At 39.4% G+C, this 25,005-nt stretch overlaps 1 protein-coding gene across 12 annotated transcripts in view; it reads right to left on the bottom strand.

The window, feature by feature from the left end:
- The window catches only part of ZNF536 (zinc finger protein 536), a 619,087-nt gene that overhangs the window by 198,944 nt on the left and 395,138 nt on the right, over positions 1 to 25,005 (bottom strand). Inside the window, exon 7 of one of the 12 annotated variants that reach the window (XM_043986064.1) lies at positions 16,222 to 17,647. The exons of 10 other annotated variants lie outside the window; for them this stretch is intronic. In XM_043986064.1, the coding sequence (XP_043841999.1) occupies positions 17,628 to 17,647 (20 nt within the window). In that variant the 3' untranslated portion in view covers positions 16,222 to 17,627. Of the gene's footprint in view, positions 1 to 16,221; positions 17,648 to 25,005 lie in introns of those variants that run through there. One more of the 12 variants, XM_043986066.1, reaches the window with a different exon arrangement.

Raw genomic sequence — 25,005 nt, 5'->3', positions numbered from 1 at the left:
GTTTCCTAACCTTTGGGGGCTTCAATTTCTTACCTGTAAGATGAAAGAATCACATTAGCTGATCAGCTCTAAAATCTATTGAGCCTGCCCAACAATGGAAAAACTGTCTTTGGAAGTAATACACTCCTAGCCTTTTTGAGCAAAGGCTAGATTATAGACCATCATGGATCTTTGGAGGACGATTCCTGGAATTGGGAAGGCACTTGGGATAGATGACCTGGAAGGCCACTTTCATGAAGGAGGTGTCAAAGGGAGATAGAGAAGCAAAAAGTTGAGGTTGGACTATACCAGATGGGTATCCATAGCTGATTGAGAGGTCAATGCAAAGTTGGCAATGAGTCTAACTGATTTTTTTGGTGGTCCACTGATTCTTAAAATCACAACAAACCACAAAATCTGCTTCCAAAGTTGGTTTGGTCCTAATTGCATTAACGTACTGGATTTATGACCCTGACTTATTAGTATACATAACTTTAATTTTCTTTTCTTTTATCAAACCCATCCTCATCTGAATCTTCTTCTAAGAAATACTCTAGTGGAAGTACACATCATCACTGAATCTCAGAGTCAGACAGGATGTCAGAGGTCATTCTATCTCTGAACTAAAATATATATATTTAAATCTTATATGTTTTATAATTTATACATAATTTTATGTATTTAATAGATAATATTTTTATATGTATATATATTGTGTATATATGTATATATTTGTGTGTAAATACTTTCTATATGTGTATGTATGAAACATATATATTTTTTCCATGACATGCTTCCAAAGTGGTCATCTGGCCTTTGCTTGAAACCTCTAGTGAGAAGAAACCCGCTACCTCCTGAGGTGGTTCATTGCACTTTTGTAAAGCTCTAATCATTAGGAAGCATTTTCCTTATATTAATCCTAAATGAGCCTCTTTGGGACTTGCAGTAATTGCTCTTAGTTCTGCTTTCCAGGGCCAACAGAACAAATCTAATCCCTCTTCCATATGATCGGGCTTTAGATACTTGAAGGTAGCTCTTGTGGACCCTCTTAAGCCTTCTCTTGTCCAGGGTAAGCGTGCCCAACTTCTTCAACCACTTCTCATGTGATATGACCTCAAGATTTTTCACCATCCTGGTCACCCTCCTTTGGATCATCTCCAGTTTATTGATGCCCTTTCTGAAATGTGACACTGAGAACACCCTCCTCACTCTTCATTCCTCCCCACAACACCCCACAACAGATCTCCAAAGGCAAGTAGACAAATCCCATTTAACTCTCCTTAAAGACATAGAACTTCAAGGTATTAATGAGGGAAAAGATGATCCTTCTGCTGAATTTTTCCTACTGACCTAGTTGACATCCCATACTCTGGTCCTTTATAACCATTTTCTGGTACCATTCCTGGGGGGTGGGAGGTAAAGGGAAGGGAATAAGCATTTATTTAATGCCTACTATGTGCCAGGTATTGTGCAAATAGCATCTTATTTCCTAAAGATACTTTGTTCATATATTCTAACATCTGACTTCTAATTAAAAAAATTAAAATAAACACAAAAAGCATCTTTAAAAGGGACTAAATTCAACCCAGGCAGCCTATGTCTACATTAAAGCATTCTAGATCTGAGCATCCCCCTATTTGAGCTTGGCCTTGTAGTCTCCAAGGGGCAGGATGGAAAGTTGACCACTTGTATACAGGATATGTTTTGTTAACTCCCAGAAATGTGAGCATGTTTTATGTGAGGGTAATTGGGTATAATTCCCCGTCATGAGTTACAGTCAACAAACAGACCATACAGCTGGGCCGTATTTTGGTCTTCCGCAGCAAATGCTATTTTCATGGCCAATTTATTAGAGAAGCCATGTTTTTGAGAAGACGTCACCCACGCACAAAAAAGGGTATATTTATTGATATGCTTAAAATATAGGTTTTTAACTCTCTTTCTTAGCCCTTAATAACAAAGTCAAGAGATAGACAGATATAATTATGTTCTGACTACTCTCAGCTCGGCTGCCCAATAGGAACCTTTGTATACAGTTATCAGTAGCACTGAAATCTGCTTAGGAAAGCAACAAGTCTTTTGTTCTGTTGACAACAGTTATTACAATTAATTCATTTTGTGATTGGTACTTGCACTGAGTGACAAGGTGTTATTTTACCTCTGTAAAAGTTAAAGCGGTAATACCTACATGCGAAATAACAATCTGAGCTTGCAATCACTCACACCAGAAAAGAAAAGATTGTCTTCAGAACCAGCTGCTCAGCTACCACCCTCTCTATACCCCAAGTATGTTTTGAAGTTTGGAGCTTACGTTGAGTTAGGGAGTTAGGGTGGATTTGGTTATTTTTTTCCAAAGTTGATGATTTTTTTTCTCTTTGTTCTAGCATGTTGGCATTAAGACAAAGTTTGTTCCTGAAATACAAAGAACAAATCACTGACTCCTTAGGGGAAATAGCTACCTAGAAAGAAATGAAAAAATTGACTGCCAAAACAATGTACTGCAGGAAAGGTAAGGAACATGTACCTAGTCCTGGACACAGAGCACCTGGCGTCTGCATCATTCCCGGGAGTGGGGCCTGGGAACCGCTGAAGGATAAACTTCTTCAGTGATTCTTTTTATCTTACAATAATTTGATAGCTCTGGCCAAGTTGAATGTACTTGCTATTTCTTAAGGGCTGAAATACTGGTCCATACTGATCAACCAATAAGAATTTATTGAGCACCTACTGTGTGTCAGGCACTGTGCTAAGTGCTGGGGATACAAAATGAGGCAAAAGACAATCCCTCCTCACAAGGAGCTCAAGGTGTTTGATTCATAAAGACAAAGCAGCATCTTTACCTTTTTAAAATCTAAATGATCAGACAAAATCAGCAAGAGTGAAGCTATATTAAAAGTTAGATGAATTATACATATATTCAGATTTTTTAAAAGTAAACAATACTTTCAATGGTTTTTAGTTCTGGAATAATTCTGATTCCTATTTAATCTGATATGGTTGAGAAATGGGATGTTCTGGTTAATTAGATATTCTGGTTAATATAGAGTTCCCATTATGTGAATTCCGAGCTTTCAAATAACTAGAATATGATAAAATAGACTCGATGCTAAAAATACTTTGGTCATAAATTGATCTTTCTCTGAGAATTTAGCTGTCCCTCAAAGCTAGCATGAAAGAGTGCTGAATTTGGAGTCAGGGGAAAGTTTTTGTACTTTACACTTACTACCTATGTGACCTTTAAGCAAGTCACTTCCACCCCTTTGATCTCAATTGCCTTGTCTGTAAAAGTCCAAACCGTAGTAAGTGGCCTCTGACATCCTTTTCCAGCTCTGAATCTATGAAGTTATGAGTTTCCATTACCACTGTATCAGCCAATCACAAATCCCTAGTGATCTGAACTTTCTGATTATTTGGATTTGGGGTAGGTACAGTTTTCCTATCCCTTGATTGAATTTGCTGTTGAAACTTTTCCCTTCATCCCCATTTTAGCTGTTTGGATATCACCTGAAAGATAAGGCAGGACTGGGGAGAAGGAAACTGATAACATTGGCTAACTGGGCCCTGAGATATTTCATGGTTTCCAACAGGCATGTTCTTTCCTTGGATATAAGCCTGGTACTGGATTTTTCCCCCTTACCATGGATCAAGATGGAAGTATTTACTGAACTAGAGCTTCCTGAAGATTAAGTTCTCTTCCCATTTCTTTGCCTCCCCATCTGTTGCTCCTGTAGTGTAGAAACCGAACAGAACTCTGCCATGCTCTTTCTGCTGCCTGGAATAACTTGCACCTGACTATCAGACCTTAAAGGAAACACTATGATGTACTTGCAATTTGTTCTGATGAATTACCGCCTTGTGTCAAAGAGCATTAGACTTCCAACATTTGCAGGGACCCTAGCAAACCAATGCACATCTTCAGCATTTGCAGTCAGTCACCATCGTCCTCAATATAGGGAGTTCAGCATATCTCTACTCCTATTAGATACTGGTCTTGGTGAACCATCAACAGAGAACCATTAAAAAGGCCCATTTGGATTTTTTTTATTAGCAGTATTTATCACTTTCTCAAAATCAATTTTATATTTTAAATTAAAACAAATGACTATTCCTATCCCAATCAATATTTGCATCTTTGCCTTTTTTTAAAAATTAAAAGTTGAATGTAAAGAAATCATATCCTTCCCCCGCATCAATCCAATTTCAATATAATTCAATATTTAATAAATATAATCCTCTTTGTCTGTGCAGGAAAACATCATAAAAAATGCAAAAGGTTTCATGGTCTCCAAGAACTTGGGAGTAAGAAAGTGTTTCCTTATTTCCTCCATAAATACTGAAGTTCTCATCAACGAATGATTTCCTTTCCCTCTTTCACATATTAGAAACAGTTTGTTCCTATTAGGCTAAAGAAAAGGGTTTATATATTTAATGATTCTAAAAACAAAATGCTACCTACCATCTCTAAAATTGCCATTTTATCTCTTTAGAATTCTTTAGCTTGACGTTTTTAAAAGGGCAAAAGAAGAAAAAACCTTATATAATACCTAATTTGTACATCTGTGGTTTGCCTCTGACTGGCAAAGGCACCATATGTTTTTAATTATCATAATAGCCTTAAAGAACCTGTTCGGTGGGAAACACATATGATCCTTTTATTACTGGTTTGTAATTTAAACAGTTTTAACAGAAAAGGTCTGGCTATAGGGGAGTGACAGGCTCAAAGGCCTAAAATCCCTGCTATTGACCTCTGAAAGCCCAAGTTCAGATCCCACCCACTGAGGTGGGGACCTTATTCTCCCTGCCTTGACAGAGGTAATTGGTCACATGTGAAAAGGCTCTTCAGGACCTTCAAAGACATAATCTCCAATCTCCAGTGACGCAGTGTTTTGGTCGGAGGCTGACACAGGGAGAATAAGGTTTATAAATATTATCATAGTCTGATCTAGGCAGTCTTCTTGGCTGGGGGTTGTGCATATCCAAGTTGCTAGGGGCCTGCTGAAAGTCTGCCGCTGGGAACTCTCTACATTGGCTTTCCTGGACACCTTGTTTCACTCAACACCTGCTCCTTGAGTCTAACCAGGAAGGTCAATTATACTCCTTACTCTATTTCCCTGGTAAAACAATTAGGCTTGTTTGTTGTTGTTGTTACTATTGTTGTTGTTTTCCTCTTGTACTTGGGGGGGGCAGCTAAGTGGTGCAGTGGATAGTGAGAGGATTGGCCCTGGAGTCAGAAGGACCTGAGTTCAAATCTGATCTCAGACACTTGACACTTGACACTTACTAGCTGTATGCTGCTGGACAAGTCACATAACCCTGATTGCCTCAAACATACCGGGCCATTTCTAGTCGTTCTGATGTATATTGTGCCACTGGAAACAGATGGCTCTGGAGGAGTGAGGCTGGTGACTCTGCACAGCCCTCCCTCACTTAAATCCAATTCATTGCAAGTCATGACATCTGTCAGGGTCCTCTTTGAGAACAAAGAACAAACAACAATAACAACAACACTAGTAGCCACCCCACCCCCTACCCCATGACTCACAACTTCAAACATAGATATGGAAAGAGCAGGTTTTATTGATACATCCCAAGATATTTCCCCTTAGTCTATGGACCAGATCCTTTTCCTTGAGGAAGCTATTATCTGGGAATGGTGTGATACTTAAGGTCACCTCTCTTAAATAATGGGTAATCAAGATAGTGGGGAAGCAACCTAACCTTGTCTAATCTTCAGTAACTTTTTTGGAATTGTCATGGGGGTAAATTCTGTAAGTGCTCTGAGGTCATGTGGTAGGGCTTCCTAGGGGAATTCAGTGCAGTGGCCATAGATTTAGTGGTCAACCTGGCCAGAAGTAAGAGTCAGAATTCACTAGCATCATCAGCAGAGGGCTAACTACAGGATATTCCAAAAATGTCATTACAGATTTCATTATATTTTTCTACATTATATTGCTTTGTTCTTTAAGAAGGCAGGATGCTACTTTTACATTTATCATCAAGACAATACTTAAAAACACACTCACATATACACACCCCATTTGTTTCGATGACCAAGAGGTTAAAAATCTGGAGAAGGGTTATTTGATTACTCCTGCTCCAAAGGGGGACATTGGGGATTGGTGTGAAGTAGAGTATCTACTCTATTCCTTCTGGATAAATTCTTGCCCTCATCAATGGAATCGTCCATCATTCCACCAAAAGGTGGAGAATGGGAAGGATCAATCAAAGTTTTCTCTCAGAGATATATTGCTTAGTTCTCTTTTTCACTGGGCTCTTAATTTTGTTCTGCAAGTAAGCATAGTAGTATTTATTAGTAGTGTTACCTTAGGCAAGGGACTTCTCTTTTCTGTAAAAAGTTGTATTAGATAATCTCTAAAATTCCTTCTAGTTCTGACGGTGTGATTTCTGGGCTCTTTTCAGATTATATACCGAAAGTATGCTACACCTTTCCTAAACCCTTGGTGAATGGTGATAAAACTTGGGCTTCAAACAATAAGATGTTATCTTCTATTCTAGGGATTCACAGCCCTGCTTTTAAATGACTCTAAATACCTTAAAGGCTATTCCAATATCCTTAAAGCAAAACAAAGCTTGTCAATCAATAAGTAAATGTCTTCTGTGCACCAACCACTGATAGAAGACACACCAGAAACAGTCCTTGTCCTTCAGGAGCTTACATTCTAACGGAATGTAGTCTTCATTCACCTTTATTTTTAAATGAGATGTGGCTCACAAGATGAGGTGACGTGGAGGATGAAGGGATCTTGAAATAAAACAAATAACTAGAGAATTGCAGCTCCAGGTTGGACATTGGTCCCCAGCTCCACACTTTCTCTTATTTTTCTCTCCAAAAGCGTTTTCCATAGAAGCCAAACCCAAAGAACTTAAGTGGCCATGACTACTGCTGAAAACCGGGGACTGAATGGCTTCCCTCTTCCAAGGGAAAGACCAGATGCTATTTGGAGAGTTGAGAGGTCACTATTGACATTTCAAATGAGTGGGAGCAACCACATTTTAATCAGAGGGCATCCTTCATGTCCACCCGGACAAGACGATTGCACTGACCCGCCCATTAAGGAAACAAGACCCCATTTAATCACTGGGTGCTACAAGGGGTGACAGATGAGCGGAGCACTCCCACCAATGGGGAAGACATAGTACTTATGGAAAAGGGAAACCAACTCCATCATCACTAGCTTCACACTGAGTATTTGGCGTTCTCCACCATGCCCTCCCCAAGGACACCCCTTTCCCCCTAGCTGTATGGATTAATTCAGGGCTCTGTCTCCTCACTTCTGCTAAGTGAAGGCTCACCCACTGCCAGGCTCACCCTCTCCTATAAAGCTCCAAATTTCCAATCCAAGGGGATAATAACTCACATTCCTCCAAGCCCATCTGCACCCACCAAAGGCAGAAGAGCGAATAAAGCATAAAACACAAAGTTCCCACAGACAACATCTGTCTTAGTGCAAACAATGGACCATTATCTTGTAAATAATTCTGATTAAGCTGCAGCATTTCCCCCTTGAAACAAATGGTAGGGGAGCAGAGGGGGAGAATGTTTCTATTGGAGACACCAGACCTTGGCTACCCCTGCTGGTGTTGATGCTTTACTTTCATTCATCCTCACCCATCCCTCACTATTTCCCTGCCCCCAGTCCAGGATCATTTTACTAACTGCAGTCACTCTGGTTCTCTCCACACACACACCCCACCCCACTAACACATACACATTCATTTCTAATGGGAGAGGACCAGATCAGATTAATGAGTTCCCCATCCTCAGTCCTCAGGGAGCCTTCTCAGGCTCTATTCTCTCTGTCTTTGTCCACTTTTCTCCAGTCTTCCGCTGTGCTTCTCAGATAAATCCTCTCCTTTAATATTTTTTCTCTCTTCTTTCTCTTCTCTAATATCCTTTCTTTTCCTTTTCTCCCTTTCTTTTTTCTCTACTCTCTCCTCCGTGCCCTCCTCCTTTCCTTTTTTCAATTTCTTGACAGTATCCCAAGCTGGGCTGCCTGGAACAGTGACACCATTCCCTGGGTTGTCAAAAATTGGGATCCTGCACAGTCAAAAGTAGGATAAGGTTGTCAGTTGTAATGCTGCTGTTTAATTCTAGGAGAGTTTCCCACCCCAAGGATTGCACTGTGTGTCTGCCCACAGCAAGTGGACAGCCTTGCTCCCCATCATGAGTCTCAGCAACGGTGCGGCAACCTTGGGCTTGCTGTCAGGTTGAATGTCATTTCCTTCCAAGTAGAAGAATGAGGGGGAGGGGTTGAAGTTGATACCACAAGAAATGCCACAGGGATGTCCCTTTTCACCACTATCCCAAATTAAGCAGAACAAACTCTCTAGGGAATTCCCATTTCTACCATGAGGAGGATCACTTGATTAGGAGATCCAAGGGTCTCTCAGCATCACTTATTTCACTTCACACCTGAATCCCAACGAACAGCTGGTTGACAAAGCAGGGTGCCTTGTGTACCATCACCCCCAAGTCCTCTCATGTCGACTTGCTGCCCTCCAAGGCTCGTGCTATTTTTCTTCCTACCACAAAAAGCCATAAATGATGTTTGTGCATGTGACCTTACCTTAAGCAAATCCAGTATATGAGAAACCAAAACAACAAAACAAAACAAAACAAACAACAGATGTCCAAAACAAAGAAATTAAGGCAGGAGTTCTTAAACTGGGCTTGAGAACTTTTTCCCTTTCAATATTTTATATTCCTATATATTTGATTTGCTTGATAATGCTATGTGTTTTATTTTATATGTATAGAAAGATTATTCACAGAAGATATCCACAGGCTTCCCTAGACTGCCCAAAGGGGACTTGAACACAAAAAGGTTAAAAATATCTAATTTAAGGGGTGATCATTCGATTTGCCAAAAAAAAAAAAAAGATTCTTTGCTTTGCAAAATGATGCATTGTGGGATTCCTGTGGCAAGTTCCCATCTTGTACTGATATACAGTTAACTGTATAATGGTATTTATAATGGACTATCTGATTTATACTCCACTAGTCTTCAGGACTGCATCTCCTGTATATGGCAAGGCACTAGGAGATAAGATTTTCATTGAGTTTGCTGGCATGAATACCAAACCTTCAATAATAATACTGCTTCGAAAAAAAAATCAGGAGGAAAAAGAAGAGAAAGAAAGAGAAGATGGGGAAGGAGAAAATGAGGAAAGGAAAAAAAAGAAAAAGAAAGAGGATGGGGAAGTGAATAGGTAAAGGAAGACATTGGAGCCAAACTTTAACAATGATGACTTGATGCACAGTATTTCCAGTCATATTTCTTCATTGCACTGTTTGGATATAAAGGGATACGATGATCAATGAATAATCTCTCAGTGACAGGTTCTCCCAGGGCTTTCCATGAAATCTATGTTCTTTAAGGGGGAATCATCAGACAGAGAAGTAACTAAGGAATGGGTTGGTCAACTACTAAGCCTACGTTGAGAGAAGCTAATCCATAAAATACATTAGGGAAGTTCTCTACCATCTTGGCTAGGTCTTAGAAAGCATTGGGCCTTTATAGAATTGCTGTCTTATTCCAAAACAATGACAGCTATTTTCAGGATAATGCTCATCTTCAAATTTTAGGATAATGTTTATTGCACTCTCTTGTTGGTCACTTGTTATCCTACTTTATAGCTGGGGCCACTGAGACAGCTGAGCTTAGGAATAGGACTACCTACACACACACACACACACACACACACACACACACACACACACACACACACATGCACATAAACTCACACCAGAAATAAATTCAGGGCCATTGGGCATCACACCTTGAACTGGAAATCATGAGGAGGGACTGCTGGTTGGGAGGTGACTTCAGATGTTGGAGAATAAGGCCTGGAAGAGAATTATGAGGATAGGTGGGGGACAGAGACAATAAAGGGCATAAATATTGAAAGGAAGATTTTAAAATGCTTTTATGTGGCTTGATATGGCTCCATGAACTCTAAGATTACCTTGGATTTTGGTCACAATTCTTAAATTCTTTTTTTTTTTTTTTTGGCGGGGCAATGAGGGGTAAGTGACTTGCCCAGGGTCACACAGCCAGTAAGTGTAAGTGTCTGAGGCTAGATTTGAACTCAGGTCCTCCTGAATCCAGGGCTGGTGCTCTATCCACCGTGCCACCTAGCTGCCCCCCCCCCCCACAATTCTTAAAGGAAGAAAAGTGAAAGCTTGAGAATAAAACAACAGACTCAAAACACAGACAGTATAATTAATTAGCTAATTGATGCCTGAAAAGTACTTGGGAATCTCTAGTGAACATGACCATTGTTCTCTCTGCAAACCTGGGAATTTAGTAAATTTAACAAAGAAAAGTCTTATCTAGTTCAGGCTGTGACCATAACTGGTTAAAAGTGAATAAGTCAGTCAAATAATCAATTTAATTTTTCCTATATAATAATATAGGTTCATTGATTTCTTTTTCCTACTGATATGACCAGTTGACTGAATTGACTGATCGTTTTGACTTTAAAGCAATGCAAACACGGTTTGTTCTGTGGGAGGAAAAGTGGTAAGAAAATGATTTACGTTTGTATTGTGTGAGAGGAGGAGGGATATGGACATTTAATGGGGAAGAAAGGAAAGGGTTGAAGGAAGTAAAAAAATCTTGAACTTGCTCTTATAATTTTGGTTTCATTTTCTTTATCATATACAATTATTCAGTTTTCCACTGGACAGCAAATAATACTGTCCCAAACTACCCCAAACCCAATTCCCTAAGAAAAATGAAATCTGATCCTACATTCTACAACCAACTGGGATGATTTCTTCATGAAGTCCCAAGAGTCTAGAGCTACAAAGCATCTTGAGATGCCATATGGTCAATCTTTCTACCTTCTGAACATCTTTGTCAGTTAATACATTTTTAAGTATTTAAAATAAGTAGTATTGGTATGTATGTTATGTATGTCATCATGCTGGTCAAATACCAGTAGTAAGGAAATATTAATTTGTGGAAAAAGAGAAGAGTAAACTCTCTTATCAATAGATTGCCAGTAAATCATTTTTTAATTGTACAGACATGTGACAAGAAATAGCTAACCCTATGAAGTCAACCCCCAATTACCCATCTACAGATTCTTCTATGTACTAAAAGTTTTATCCTATGCTGGCTGCCCTCCAATTTGATGGTCAGCTCCTATTATCAGTTGATTGCATGCCCTGAAAACAACAACAAAACCCCCCTAATTTTAATGTATGACTAAGCCTAACATAAATAGGAGAGCAAATCTTTGGGGTGGGGGTTGGGGTAGGAGGTTTGCTGGTGAGGAATTAAATAATGCATTCCAAAGCCAATGATAGATAATTTTGAGTATTAATCATGATTTTGGATTATCCACTCCATTGCGTTTCTCCATTATTGTGGATAACCATGAACAGACCCTAATCATTTGACAAAGACAGATGTAGAAAAATAAAATTCAATATCTACATAACTTGGGAATTGGGAGACACCATTAGATGCATATATTTGGACAACTGTACAGATGAGCATTTTTTTTTGGTGATGAAATAGCTGTGCTGACTTCCCTACTTCCACCTCAAAAACGCATAGCATTTTTTACATGTGACAGAGGCATGATTGCCAATGCACGGCTGCATATTTCAAGGTATAATTTAATCATTGGGGAATTTCCTTGAAAAGAAGTGACTATGCATGAGCAATAATCATTTCCCAAAGTTTGGTATCATCAACATTTACTCTCCATTCTCCCCTCTGAAACAACCTAAATTTCATCAAAGCAGAAATATTTCCCAACATAGTTAAATGAATAAATGGTTTGAAAGAAGCCTCTCTTACCATTAGCTCCAGAGTGCAATGCCCCACATTTCTTGACTTTCCTCATAAGCCACAGACACCTCCTCCCCGAGACTTCTCTCCGGTCTACAACATGGATCTTTTCTCCGCTTCGGTTGAGGCCTCACTCAACCATGAGCAGTGGAACAAGAAATGTGGCAGTTCATCAAGGCTTAAACCAGTGGACAGTCTGTGCTTACAAAGAGCACAAAATATGCCACCAAGGTCCCCAAGGTGGAGGCCCCATAGGGAAAAAATGCCCTAGTAGGCACAATGGACATTCAGCTATAAAGGTAGCACAGGAAGTAGATTGTCATTTGGCCAATCGAGGGCAGGGATGATGGGGAGTTGTGGGCAGGCTAAGGAATACTGGCTAATAGGGAATAGATTTTCCTTTTCCCATGCAATGTAGCCAAAATGAAGTCAATTCCACTGAGGACTGAAAAAAAATACCTCTTTTTCATATAGAAGACAGAAAGATTCCTAGGCAGCACAACCACTGAGAAGGGAATTGGTTTCCCTGGGGGTGTGTACATATGTAAGAAAGAGAGTCTAAGAAGTTAGGGAGTAGGGTACAGATGGAGGAAAAAGTATAGGAAGTGGTTGGTGCTGGCTTCATAAAATTAGGAAGATGAGAATCCACTATAGTCTCATCTAAGTTTGAGAAGTTGCCTCCTGAGAATGACTCCATTGTATTTCTGCCTTCTGAACATTTCCTGAATTTCCTGGCTGGGAGATGCTATCAGAGGGATTATATGTTCTTGAAGAAGGGAGAGAGAATAGCTCAGACGACAGTTTATGACTCTGGAGAGGCTTTATGCCTGTCAAAAGGAATGGGTGGAAAAAACATTTTTTTTTCTGGTGGGTGTTTCCTTTAACTTATTTCACATAGAATATGTTTGAGGGGTTGTCTTTACCCTAGAAAGCCAGTAGCCCCTCATTGGGAGCCAAGGGGCAGGCCTTTTAATGGCACCTAAGGTCAATGGGAGTGTGAAAAGTTGAGCTTTGAGGCTGAGCTAAATGATCAGGAAAGTGTCCGACCATGAGCAGTGGAACATGAAGGCAATTTGTCAGGGCTTAAACTGGCCCTCAGGAGGGCCCAGTGAAAATGATTTCTGTTTCTTCTTCCTGATTCCACCCCCAACCCATCAGAAGTGGGGAAATAAGTCATGCATGGCACTGAGAGGACAGCCGTACCCTCCTTTCCTTTAATCCCTCTCCTTGGGGGTCCTGACAGCCCCATTATGCTGGCAGGTGGATGACTGGGTGACAGCGCCATGGTGCACTTCTTAATTAAGACTGGGGCGTTTTAGTTCCTCACACTAGTAGAATCAGTATGTCATTCTGGGGGCAGGTACAAAGGTCTGATGCCTTGTCTATTTGGTTTTTAAAGCTCTTCATAGCCTGGTGTCCTCCTTCCTTTTCATTCTTCTTACATCTCACTCCCCTTCACATAGTCTGTGATTCAGGGATGCTAGCCTCCTTGCGGCTCCTCTCCTGAATTCAGGCACTGTCCCTCCTCACACCCACCACCTAGCTTCCTTGGCTTCCTTCAAGTCTCAGCTAAAGTACCACCATTCACAAGAAGCCTTCCTTCCCCAATCCACTTTAATCTTAGTGCCTTCCATCCATGATTATTTCCAATTTATTATAGATATATATGTATATGCACAATTTACATATATGCATCTTTTTCTATTTATCTATCTACTTATCTACCCATATATCAATTTATCCTTCTATCCCTCTATCTCTCTATCAATCCATCCATCTATCTATCTATCTATCTATCTATCTATCTATCTATCTATCTATCTATCTATCTATCTATCTATCTATCTATCTATCTATCTATCTATCTATCTATCTATCTATCTAATCCATCCATCCAACCATCTGTCTCTGTCTGTCCATCCTTCCATCTGTATATCTAGTCCATCTATCCATCCATTCGTCCAGCCATACATGCATACATGCATCCATCCATCTGTCTATCTAATCCATGCATCCATGCATCCATGCATCCATGCATCCATGCATCCATGCATCCATGCATCCATCTATCCTCTCTCTCTCTCTCTCTCTCTCTCTCTCTCTCTCTCTCTCTCTCTCTCTCTCTCTCGTTTGGACAAAGTTGTTTGCATTTTGTTTTCCATATTAAACTGTGAGCTCCTTGAACATAGGGTTTGTCTTTTGCCTTTCTTTGTGTCCCCAGTGCTTAGCACCACACCTAGCATATTCTTGGTATTTAATAAATGCTTCTTGTCTTAACTTGACTATGTTGGTGATCTTCAGCAAAAGAAGAAGAGAACAGAGGCTTAAAAGCCTTCACCTGAATACACTCTCTCATCAGCACTACTTCCCTCTCTTTGCTCATATGGATATAATCACCCAAGAACGGGAATCAAGTGTTTGTAAATATAAATGAGAATCATGCTCTCCCATGAGCAGAAGTTCTTGGAGAATCTGAGTGGAGTCCTCAGGTAAGTGCTAAAACAGCTCACAGCAACCCTAGTGATGCCAAGGTAATTTTCTAATTGCAATTTGGGATGTAATGTTATGGACCTGGGTCATGCTGTTAAGATGCCTATGACTTTACCCTTCATGGAAATGTTCAGCTCATTCACACTTTCCGCAGCACGCTGAAGGGGATATTTTCCTCCCGTGATGCTTAGGTTTGCATATCCCCCTTTACTATTGAAGATTAAAAAATCTATACTTTGAAGAGGATGACTGTTGGTGCCCAATTTGACTCAAGTCTTGTAGAATTTATCCCCAATCAGGAGATGAGAGGTGGGAAAGGGGCCATGCAATCCAATATTTATGTCTTTGAGGTCTGGATCACTGTAACAGTTTTATCACAAATACCATGGGGGATTTTTCAACTAGTCAACAGCAATGTAATTGTTCCATGCCTGAACTACAGCTTTTTCCCAGTGTGACACAGAACACTGAAATGTCAGGCCCTGACTCATGGAGTTTAGGTGGAATTAATAAAAAGTACTGACAGGTTATTCAAACTGACAATTTTAATAGAAATTTGTCACTGGGAAATGGATTCCACTATGTTTCTGCTGCCCCTCCTTGTTCTGTCAGCTCTCTAGTAGGTAGGTATTTAGGCACGTAGGTAGGGGTGGGGAGGTAGCCTCAGTACTTAAAATTTCCACAGTAGAAGTATGAGCACTTTTTCTCAGAAGCAGCTATTATCTGGCAAGGGGCAGAATTTGAGATAAAAGCAAAAGAGAGAAAGAACAGGTATAAACTATTCTTTTCTCCAGGCTGGAAATCAGGAGAAACTCAATTAAGATAATTTGGTTTATAGTAAAAAAAAAAATCTCCCCAAAATTTTAGGGTGGCAGGCCAATCTCATTATCATAAACATGGGCACAACAATGTGCTTCCCAAGCTCCAACCAATGGTTCAATAATCTCACCATCCCAAATTTTAAAACTATAAGAACTTTTTTTTCCCCACAAGGTTTGTTATAAGAAGATCTTACTTGTACAGCCTGGTTGGCCCAGATATGTAACTAGGGCTAGACAAACAGAGCTTTGTTTCGGGGCAACAACAGAGGCACACTGACAGTACTCACAGTTAGTCAGCTATATAAACAACTGATCTGAGGATCTGAGTTCACAAAAATAATTAGTTAAAATAGGAAACTGCCAGATTGTACCCTTCTTATACCCAGTGGTGAAATTCCAGGTGAATTGCTACACACCTTCACTCCCTGAAAGCCCCAGGTGTCCTGGCATTTCTGTCCAATGGAAGTTGGTGATCTTGTATCCATAGCTCCCCCTTACAAGGTCTTATGTACCAGGATCTCTCCCCTCCTCTTTAAGCTCAAATAAATTTGAAATAAAAATTACTTCTAGTGTGTGATTTTTTTTTTGTTTGCCCTGGCCTCAGGAGTCAGAATTGCGAGCTATGGTTCTGCTTCTGCACATTTTATAGGGGACTTTGATAGCAATACTGGGAAGGCCCTGCTTTCTCATTGCCTAAGTGTACCACATTTCCAGGGTCGGCTTTTCACATGAGCCTGTATGATAGAGATGGTTCATGACACATCCCTGAAAGGCACAGAGATAAACCTGAACTCACACATGCACACACACATGCACTCACACGTGTTCATACACACAGATACTCCCATTGAGTACAAAGTCTTCTCAAATCAGGAGAACAGTTGATATTTGCTTTTTCATGAGCAGTTCGTTATAGGGATGTGTTTATAGATAAATGGAAAAAATGCAACCAGTTGCACCATAGGCTGCTTGGTCTGAGGACTGTTATGAAAAATCATTGGCCAAAGGTCCTGTGAAGGCTTCCACAGAAGAGGGAGGGGGAAGGGTCGGTTGTGGAATGAATTAACATAATGACTCCAAACTACACTAATGTTTCACAGCTTTTTTTTATTAGCAATACCAAGATAAGTTATTGAAGCAGTTTTTGCATTGTTTTACATTCCATTCATAGGTGACCTAACTTGTAACTCCACGTACAGCACATTTAAAGATATATTTTGACACTTATTCAGAAAGCTACAATTATTATAACTTACATGCCTTCATTACCAGGAAAACCTTAATATATTTTCTAATTACTTCAACAATACTCTATTCCAAAGCACACGATAACCCAGTACAAGTTTACACAGTTCGCTTCAATCACCATTTTAAAATTGTGGATGTCAAGGTGCTGTTCACTGAATTCTACTGTCATCTCCTCCTGGTTCATATTAGGACCTGACACAATATTAAACTAGCAATATTACTGCTTAAAGAATATGAAGAAAGATAAAGACTGCACTTTTCTGTATTCTTCTAAAGAGTTACAAAATACAGGACAATTAGACACTCAAGCAGCAGCAGAAAAAAAAAATCTTGGGGCCAAATTTTTAGAGGCCTGTGGTGAATGTACAAGCAACACCCACATACACGCGCACGTGAACACACTTGTTGTGCATATCTTTGTGGAATGCATGACTGAGGCAGTATAGTGCCATTTGGGTGTTTGGGGTGTGTGTGTGTGTGTGTGTGTGTGTGTGTGTGTGTGTGTGTGTGTGTGTGTGTGTGTGTGTATTCCAAGGTCAGGTTTTCCCACAGATGAATGGACATGTAAACAGCAAGATGGGGTGGGGGGCTCCATTTCACAAGTATTTGTCCCTAGGGACCTAAATTTTTACTGAGAATTTTCCCTCAAATTTGAGTGACTAAGCCTTCAAAATCCATGACTAATAGATGAACATATGGGCCAGTATTTTTAGCCATCCGTGGTTATTTGTTATAGATATTGTAGGTTGGTGTGCCTTGTGTATACACATACCTGTGCCAATAGTCATTATTTATTAAACACACATATGTGTATACATTCTTCTCTTGGCTTTACATAATTAACAAGCTGCAGGTAATCATCGAGGAGAATGGGAGGGCAATAGCAACTCCAGATATACCGAATAGAACTGGGGGTCACTTACCTGCAAGAAAATGGGCAGATTTATTAAACAATCCTGAAATAATTCCTGACTAAATACATTTGAGAGCTATGCTAACACCACAATTTCTCATTGTTTAATGTAAGAGATGATAAAGCAATATTTATAAATTTGGTCCTTCAATTCCTGGCTAAAGCAAGAATGGGCTGAATTATTAGAGCAGGTTGATAATTAGATATAGAGGTACTGTCTATCAGATCCAAGTAATAGCAGATAATTACTGTTTATATGAAACCTGGGCTTTACAAATAGTGTCTGGGAAAAAATGTATCTTTCAGCAGTTAAGACTCGGCATATATCTAGAGGGCTCTCGATTCAAATCATCATTTGGAGTTGGCAAAGACTAAAAAACAAAAACAAAAAACAACCAGTTACAAAGGAGAGAAAGGACAAGCAACCCTATTGGAACTAAGGAAATATCTTTTCTCATGGACACGGGAGAGCTGGACTAGGCTAAGAGTCAGCATTCTCTCAATGAGTTCTAACACACCTGTCCTCCCTCCTCTTCAAGGCATGCTGTTTAAAAACCAAGAGAGCCTACGCACTGACAGGGTTGCCCTTCCTCTGCCATAACCTTGACTGATTACTAGGTGGGAAGGTATGATGGAATTCAAGGACTCAGCTCCCCCAGTTAAAGCTATATAGACTTTGTTTCAGCTTAGGAAGCTCTGTGGGTTCAGATAGCTTTTTGAGCCAAAAATATGCAGCAAAAAGAAAGGAACATAAACACGGCTAAATGTCACCAGTGTTTGCAGACTTACAGCCACCATCCATTTGTTTGTTCTGAAATGACTGGTGGACCATTTGGCAAACACAATGAGATTCACACAACAGTCCTGTTATCCTGTGGTGCAAACGACATCACACCAGTGGCATTCCCTTTTAATTAAAAAACAATAATAATAATCGAGGAGGAGGAAGAGAAAAAAATGCCATAGGAGTTTGGTTTAATGTCACTAAACAAATGGCACTGCCTCCACCTCGATGGGGGTAAAAAAATAAACGATTGAGGGGAAGGAAATGGAAATTTGCCCAGAGCTGAGCATCTTGACAGGGGAACAAGTCAAGAGAAAGCCATCTTTGCTGATCCCCATGAGCATGAGAAAGGAAAAGAAGGTGCAACCTTTGGTAAGGCTGCTGGCTAAAGAGGAAGGGTCAGGTGCTACCATCATGCCACCTGTATCCCAAGACTTGTGAGAAAGTGCTTGAATGCAAACATCCAAACAGTCAGCAGCCGCTCAACATTGAGGCAGAAGCCATTTGCCTCATTTGCAGCTAATCCAGGACCAAAAAGTGCAAATTCAAGGCCCAGTGACTGCATGGGCCTGAAACTGACAGCTATTATTAGAGTTAATGGTCAAATTGTAAGATGCAGATTTCATGATTGGTACCCATTCAAAAGCAAGTCCTCACACCAAGGTTTCGGACTTGGTACAACCATGGTTCTAAAAGGCCCATGTAACGAAGAGAATGAGTCGAAGTATTATATTGTTATTTTTTTTTACTAGATCTGTGATTTCATTGGCATAAGGAATACCTGGTGAGGAAGCTCCCTCTATTATTACAGTTTAGCATCTGCTCTGCAATTAATAGGCTTAGAGAGTTCTCTGGAGACATTGAAAGGTTAAGTGACTTATCCAAGATCACACAGATAAAACTTGACTTGATTGGACCTTGGGCCTTCCTGAGGCTGACTCTTAATCCACCATGCTGTTTCTCAAGGTATTGACATACACTCAGAAAAGGCCAGAGTCTAATAAAAGACACTTCTGATGTCTCCCAAAGCCATGACTTAATTGACTTCTGTTGTATTTGTTTGATTTTGCCTGGGACATCTCAGATAACTGATTTTGATTTGTATCCTCTCATTCCAACCAATATTCTGCTTTAGAATGTCCTATGTTTACTTGACCATCCTTGAACCCAGAATCATCTCTATGGATAATGGTATACTTTACCACAAAAACTATGATAGAATCTTATACTTACTTAGCCTTTTATCAGTTTTTGAAGTGCTTTCACTTACAATAGTCAAATCTCTGCTAGAGGCCTCTAATTTACAGTAAGAAATTTACCATTTTCTGGTAAAAGCTACCTTGGAGTATTTTTACTGCATGTAAAGATCACCCTCTTGCCGCCAACTGCTATCATGTAATACTAATACTTTGGTATAATCATAATATAATTGACAGGACCCATTTTCAAAGATAACCTTTTCAGACCAAGAACTGGCCATCAACAATGTGGCCTGAGGGATGCTATGGTTGAAAAGTTTGAAAGAGGAAACATGACATATCCCATGGTGGTCCTATGGTTATAGTGATGTGCCTACAGAGATGAAAAGATTCTATTATTATTAAGAGATGTGTAGACCATCTGACATGATTTACCTTGTGCTAGCCTCCCACCCAAGAAGGTGTCTGTACATTGGAGAGATGGCTTCATTTTGAAATTTAGTGGAAACTCAATAGGATCCAAATTGAAAACTGCAATGACACCTAGTACTATTAAAATCCATTCTTTTTTTAAAAAGTGCTTTAATATCTCTCTTTCCCATTTCATTCTCATGCTATCCTTTTGAGAACAGCCAAAATATTATTAAACCTATTTTAGAAATGAGGAAGCTGAGTGGGGGAGGGGACAGACAGAAGCAAATCCCTTTTGAAGAGTGACAGGATGAAAGAAGACGGATAATAGAATAAATATCATGGGGAAGGGAATAGGATGGAAGGGAAACAGTTAACAATAGTAATCATGAAAAAGAGAAAAGGGGAAAAATTGTACAAAAAATATTTATAGCAACTCTTGGTGGAGGCTAAGAATTGAGAATCAAGGGAATATCCATCAATTGAGGAATGATGGGAAAAGCTGTGTTATATGATTGTAGTGGAATGGACTTGTGCTACAGGAAATGACAAACAGGATGATCCCTGAAAAACCTGGAAAGACTAATGAACATCGATGTATAGTGAAGAAAAAAAAAGAAACTGTGGAATATGGATGCTATTTGGACCATTCTATCTCTTTTGGTTTTGGTGCTGTTGTTTTTCTTTTTTTGAGATTTTTCCTTCTTGATCTGATTCTTCTTGTATAACATGACTAATGCAGAAATATGTTTAATGTTATATATCAGATTACCTGCTCTCTAGGGGAGGGGGGAGGGAGGGAGAAAAATTTGAAATTTGAAATCTTATCTAAACATTTTTTTATAAAAAAACTAAAATAAAATAAAGAAGAAACAAAGGTAAAAAAAAGAAATGAGGAAGCTGATTCATAGAGAGGTTGTCACCTATTTTAGGTCACATACTAAACTAGAGATAGAACATTAAGAATCTAGACCCCTGACTCCTAACTCAACAATCTTTCTGCTATGACATGATGCCTTTTGGTTGTAGTGTGAGGAATATATAGAAGCTTATGTTTCTTGACATTAAGGATTTGTGAACTCTAAGTCACTGAGTTCCTATGAAATAGCTTCCCTAAAGTAGCCATCTGGTGGCCTAAAGGATGCAGATGTCTATCTACTCTACCTAAAGGGAGATCTAGATGAATTCTCCTGGTATCCTAGGAATATACTATCTCTTTTGTGATTTTTCCTTCTTTTATTTGAAATTTCCCCTCAATATAGTAGGGAGGAACTTCATTGCTTCCATCACTGCCCCGTCTTGTTCTCTTTCTGCTGCTCCCCCATGCAAGCCCCAGGTGGAATCCTATGCTCATTCTGTCCCTGAGGGAACTGCAGGGACATGTGTTGCCCCATACTTTTAGTCCATGGAAGCCAAAGTGAGGACTTCCACACATACCTCCAAATTCTTATGATATAACATTCAGTTATCTTCAACCCAATTCTCCTCCAACTCAGAATTCCCACTGGAGAGAAAAATGCTCTTTTTTGTTGGGGGTGTTGGGGAATTTTTCTCAAATTTTCCTATTTGAGAAATATATTTTCTTCAAACAGTATAAAGTATGCAGTTTATAGAAAAGTGCTCAGCAGTTATTAACCTCAATAATTATTAAACCTAACCTTCTTACCATGTCTTTCTGAGGACTGAATTTGGTATACTACCTAATGGCATATTATCTTTCAGATCTAAGCTGGGCATTGTGATATATATAATATGTATGTATATACACATATATATATAAATCTATAGATACACATAGACATATGCTCAGATGTGCATATATATACATGTGTATATAGAGAAATATTATATATATATATGCGTACATACATAGGATGTATATGTATATATTGACCTATGACAACTTGATTTCTTGGAAAGAGGTAGAGAGAGGTGAGCAGTATCCTTAAATATGGTTTTATAATGGAGATTCTAAGGGCCAAAGAGAAATGTTGCAGTCAAACTATTGTTTACTCAACATGCCCTAAAGGGTTTTCCATCAACCCTGCCCATTATATTTGTAGGGAAAACCTAAGTCACATTAGGACAAAAGTCCAATATCAGGGAAGGAGAGAGACAGAACTAACTGTTGCCATCCTAAGCCTTAAGTAACCAGCTAAGCTCCCTTACCTAAAGTTCAGGACCAGTCATTGCCTGGCTTCTCTTCAAAGACAGAGAATCCGGAGGCAGTAGGATTGTCTGGTAAGGTGTGTTTTCCACTATGTTTACATACCCAATGCTCTGCAATCACTTCTCATCCAAGCCTTTGAATCTAGCTGTTTCTGAGCATACAATTAAATATTTCCCTTCTGCTGGGCAGCCTAGCATCTCCAGCGAAGCCTCTTGGTGTCAGAGAAGTTTATGAAAGAATTTTGGTATCTCTGGGGTCTTTTCTCTGTGAAAGGATCTCTTAGAGCATCACTTCCTACCTTACTTAAACAGACCACTAGATAACATCCAAACAGTTTTGTTTTCCAGTTTCCATCTGATATCCAGTACTGAGAAACTTACAGCCTCTGAGTGAGCTTATTCCACTTAGGGGCAACTCTAATGGATAGGAAGTCTTTCTTCACATGAATCCAGCATCTACCTTTGAAACTTCAGATCAATGCTCTGGGAACTATGCAAAACAAATCTAATAATTGTGTTCCCCATGACAGCCCTCCAAATACTTAAAGATAGCAGAATTACATTTCCTCTTCTCCAAGCTAAGTATCCTATGTTCCTTCAAAGAACGTTCGTTAACATCATGGTTTCTTGACTCCCCTCCACCCCAGTCACACTTTCCTTTAGAAAGGGGCAGAGTTTCTCAATATCATTCCTTAATGTGGTATCCAGAACTGTGCATACTATTCCAGATGTGCTCTGAATAGGACAGAATATAATGGGACTCCCTCATTATTGACACTATGCATCTGTATGTGCAGCCTAATTATTTCATTAGTTTTAAACTGCCGTGTCATATTGTTCACTTGCATAGTGCTTGAATTCCACTGAACTCCCAGCTCATTTCATGTGAACTATTTTCTCCCTCGATCTCTCCTATTCTATATTTATAAGGTATTTTATTTTTAACACAATGTAGGACTTGATGAGAATTCTTATTCAACTTCGCCATACAGATATGGTCCCTCACTCTAGAAACTAAGACTTTGTTTCATCTTGATTCTGTAATCCAACATATTATTTATCCCTCCTCGTTCTGGGTCATCTTTACATTTAATAAACACACCCTTCCTTCAAGTCATTTATGAACAATATTGAACATCAAAGGGCCAAATTCCACTCATTTGGAAACCAAGTTCTCTTTCTAGCCCTAACTTCATATAAATACACCTCTGGCCAAGTCACCATCCCATTGTATCAATACTGGTCCTGCTCTATCAAGAGGCTTTAGGGTTTCTGTCTTGTTCCAAATGTTAAGTAAAGGTCAAACATCCCCTTACAGAAAGCTTCAAGGGCACATTCCAAATTTTTTGTTGTTGTTGATACTGGAGTTCCCTTGTAGAGATTGCTATTCAAAGCCAATAAGCTGTATGCTGAAACTTAGAAATCTCTTCATTAAGCTGATATTTTGTGGGGGTGGGATATAGCAAAATGGGATTTAACCAGTAAGAGAATTTGACCTATACTAACATGACAAAGTTATATCATCCAGCTTCATCCAAAATGCCCCTTCACATAGTGCTATTTGTCCCTCCAGACCCTTCAATGGTATCTCATATCTGTCAGGCTAACCTGACATGGCAGTTGCTTGGGTGGCAAGATAATATATTTGGAAACTCATACTTTAGCTCTTTGAAATTGAGGTTTGTCTATTACAAGTAACCCAGGGCTCAAGCCTGGGTTATATAAATGCCATAAAAAATGTGCACTCTCCACTAAGGTAATGAAAGTATCAAATTTGTTTCTCCCTTGTTTGTTCCTCCTTCATTTTTTTCTTTTAAAAATGTTCTTATTTGCTCTGGACTTCTGGGTTAATCAATGTGGGGAACTCTTACCAGTGAAGATCAGCAATTTGTCTATAATGTATAGTTTTAGAGAGTCAAATGGGACATTAGAAGATTACATGACTTGCCCATAGTCACACAGGCCTTCCTGACTCCAAGATCTGTCCTTATCTACTATACTATGCTGCCACCCCCCTTCTTCCTAGTGAAATAATTAGGGGGGATGGGCTATTCTGCAATTCAGGTATGTAATTTAGCATTGCTTCCTAGGTCCAATATTTGAAAGATATTATTTAATATTTAAACAAAGTTAGACATGATAGGGAATGGGCCTCAGAACCTAAATTCATGTTTCACATTTTCATTTGTCAATTGAGTGACCCCAGGTAAGTCATATAACCCCTAGTGCCACCAGGTAATTCTCTAAGACTAAATCACAGAGTAACTACTGGTCTGCTTTGTTTGAAGGAGTTGACACCTACATCAATGAAATCATAGATCTAGGAAAAAATACTTCAGGCATGAGAAATTCAGCTTAAAATATAAAATATAGCTTGAAACATGAGTAACAGATTACAGATTCTCAGGATAACACGAGGCTCGGTCGACTGGCAAATGTGAGGTGAGCTGATGAACTTTTTGGTGAGCTATTTATTTGCCTTTCTCCACTAGGTTAGCTATGCAGACTCTATGCCACTATTAGACAAAGAAAACAGAAGTTCCCTTTAGGACAAACAAAACAAAACAAAAAACCCCACAACAACTACAACCACAACATCTAACCTCACTCATACAAACATGGTCCTATATGTGCAAACTGATGGGGGGATTCACTTGAATTATTTCAATCCTAGCTTCAATTCCCCATTCCAATTTGAGTGCAAGAGACACCATTTTAGACTTTGACCTATGATGTGAAGGAAGTTGGATTTAGACAGACATAAATTGGAAATACCTATCTAGCCAGGGTCAGGATTGAGAGGTAGAGGCAAATGACCACCCAAGGACATTTAATTACAGCACTAATGTTAATTCCAATTAGAATGTTGAGGAGCAGCTTGTGTGTGTGTTTTGGCTTCTTAAAACTATCAAATGTGTTCCGTGCAAAGTCAGGCCAGAAAAGCAAACTAGAAAGAGAGTTGGAGTAAATAGGCTGCTGGTTTTTGTCTGTTTTGGTTTGTTTATGTTGTTACTTCTTCCTCCCAGGTACTCACAGATGTCCTGTACTTCCAACTTGTTAAAGAACAGGGATGGAGACAATTGTGTTTGTTCCCTGTGGACTTCTGTAAAACAAAGCCTGAAGGACCAATAAGGAGATAACAGCGTAAGGAGACAAGACAAGCTAA

The sequence above is a fragment of the Dromiciops gliroides genome, chromosome 2 (assembly GCF_019393635.1).
Source record: "Dromiciops gliroides isolate mDroGli1 chromosome 2, mDroGli1.pri, whole genome shotgun sequence".
NCBI lineage: Eukaryota > Metazoa > Chordata > Mammalia > Microbiotheria > Microbiotheriidae > Dromiciops > Dromiciops gliroides.
The sequence above is the reverse complement of the archived record's forward strand: the minus strand, read 5'-3'. Positions and strand labels throughout refer to the sequence as shown.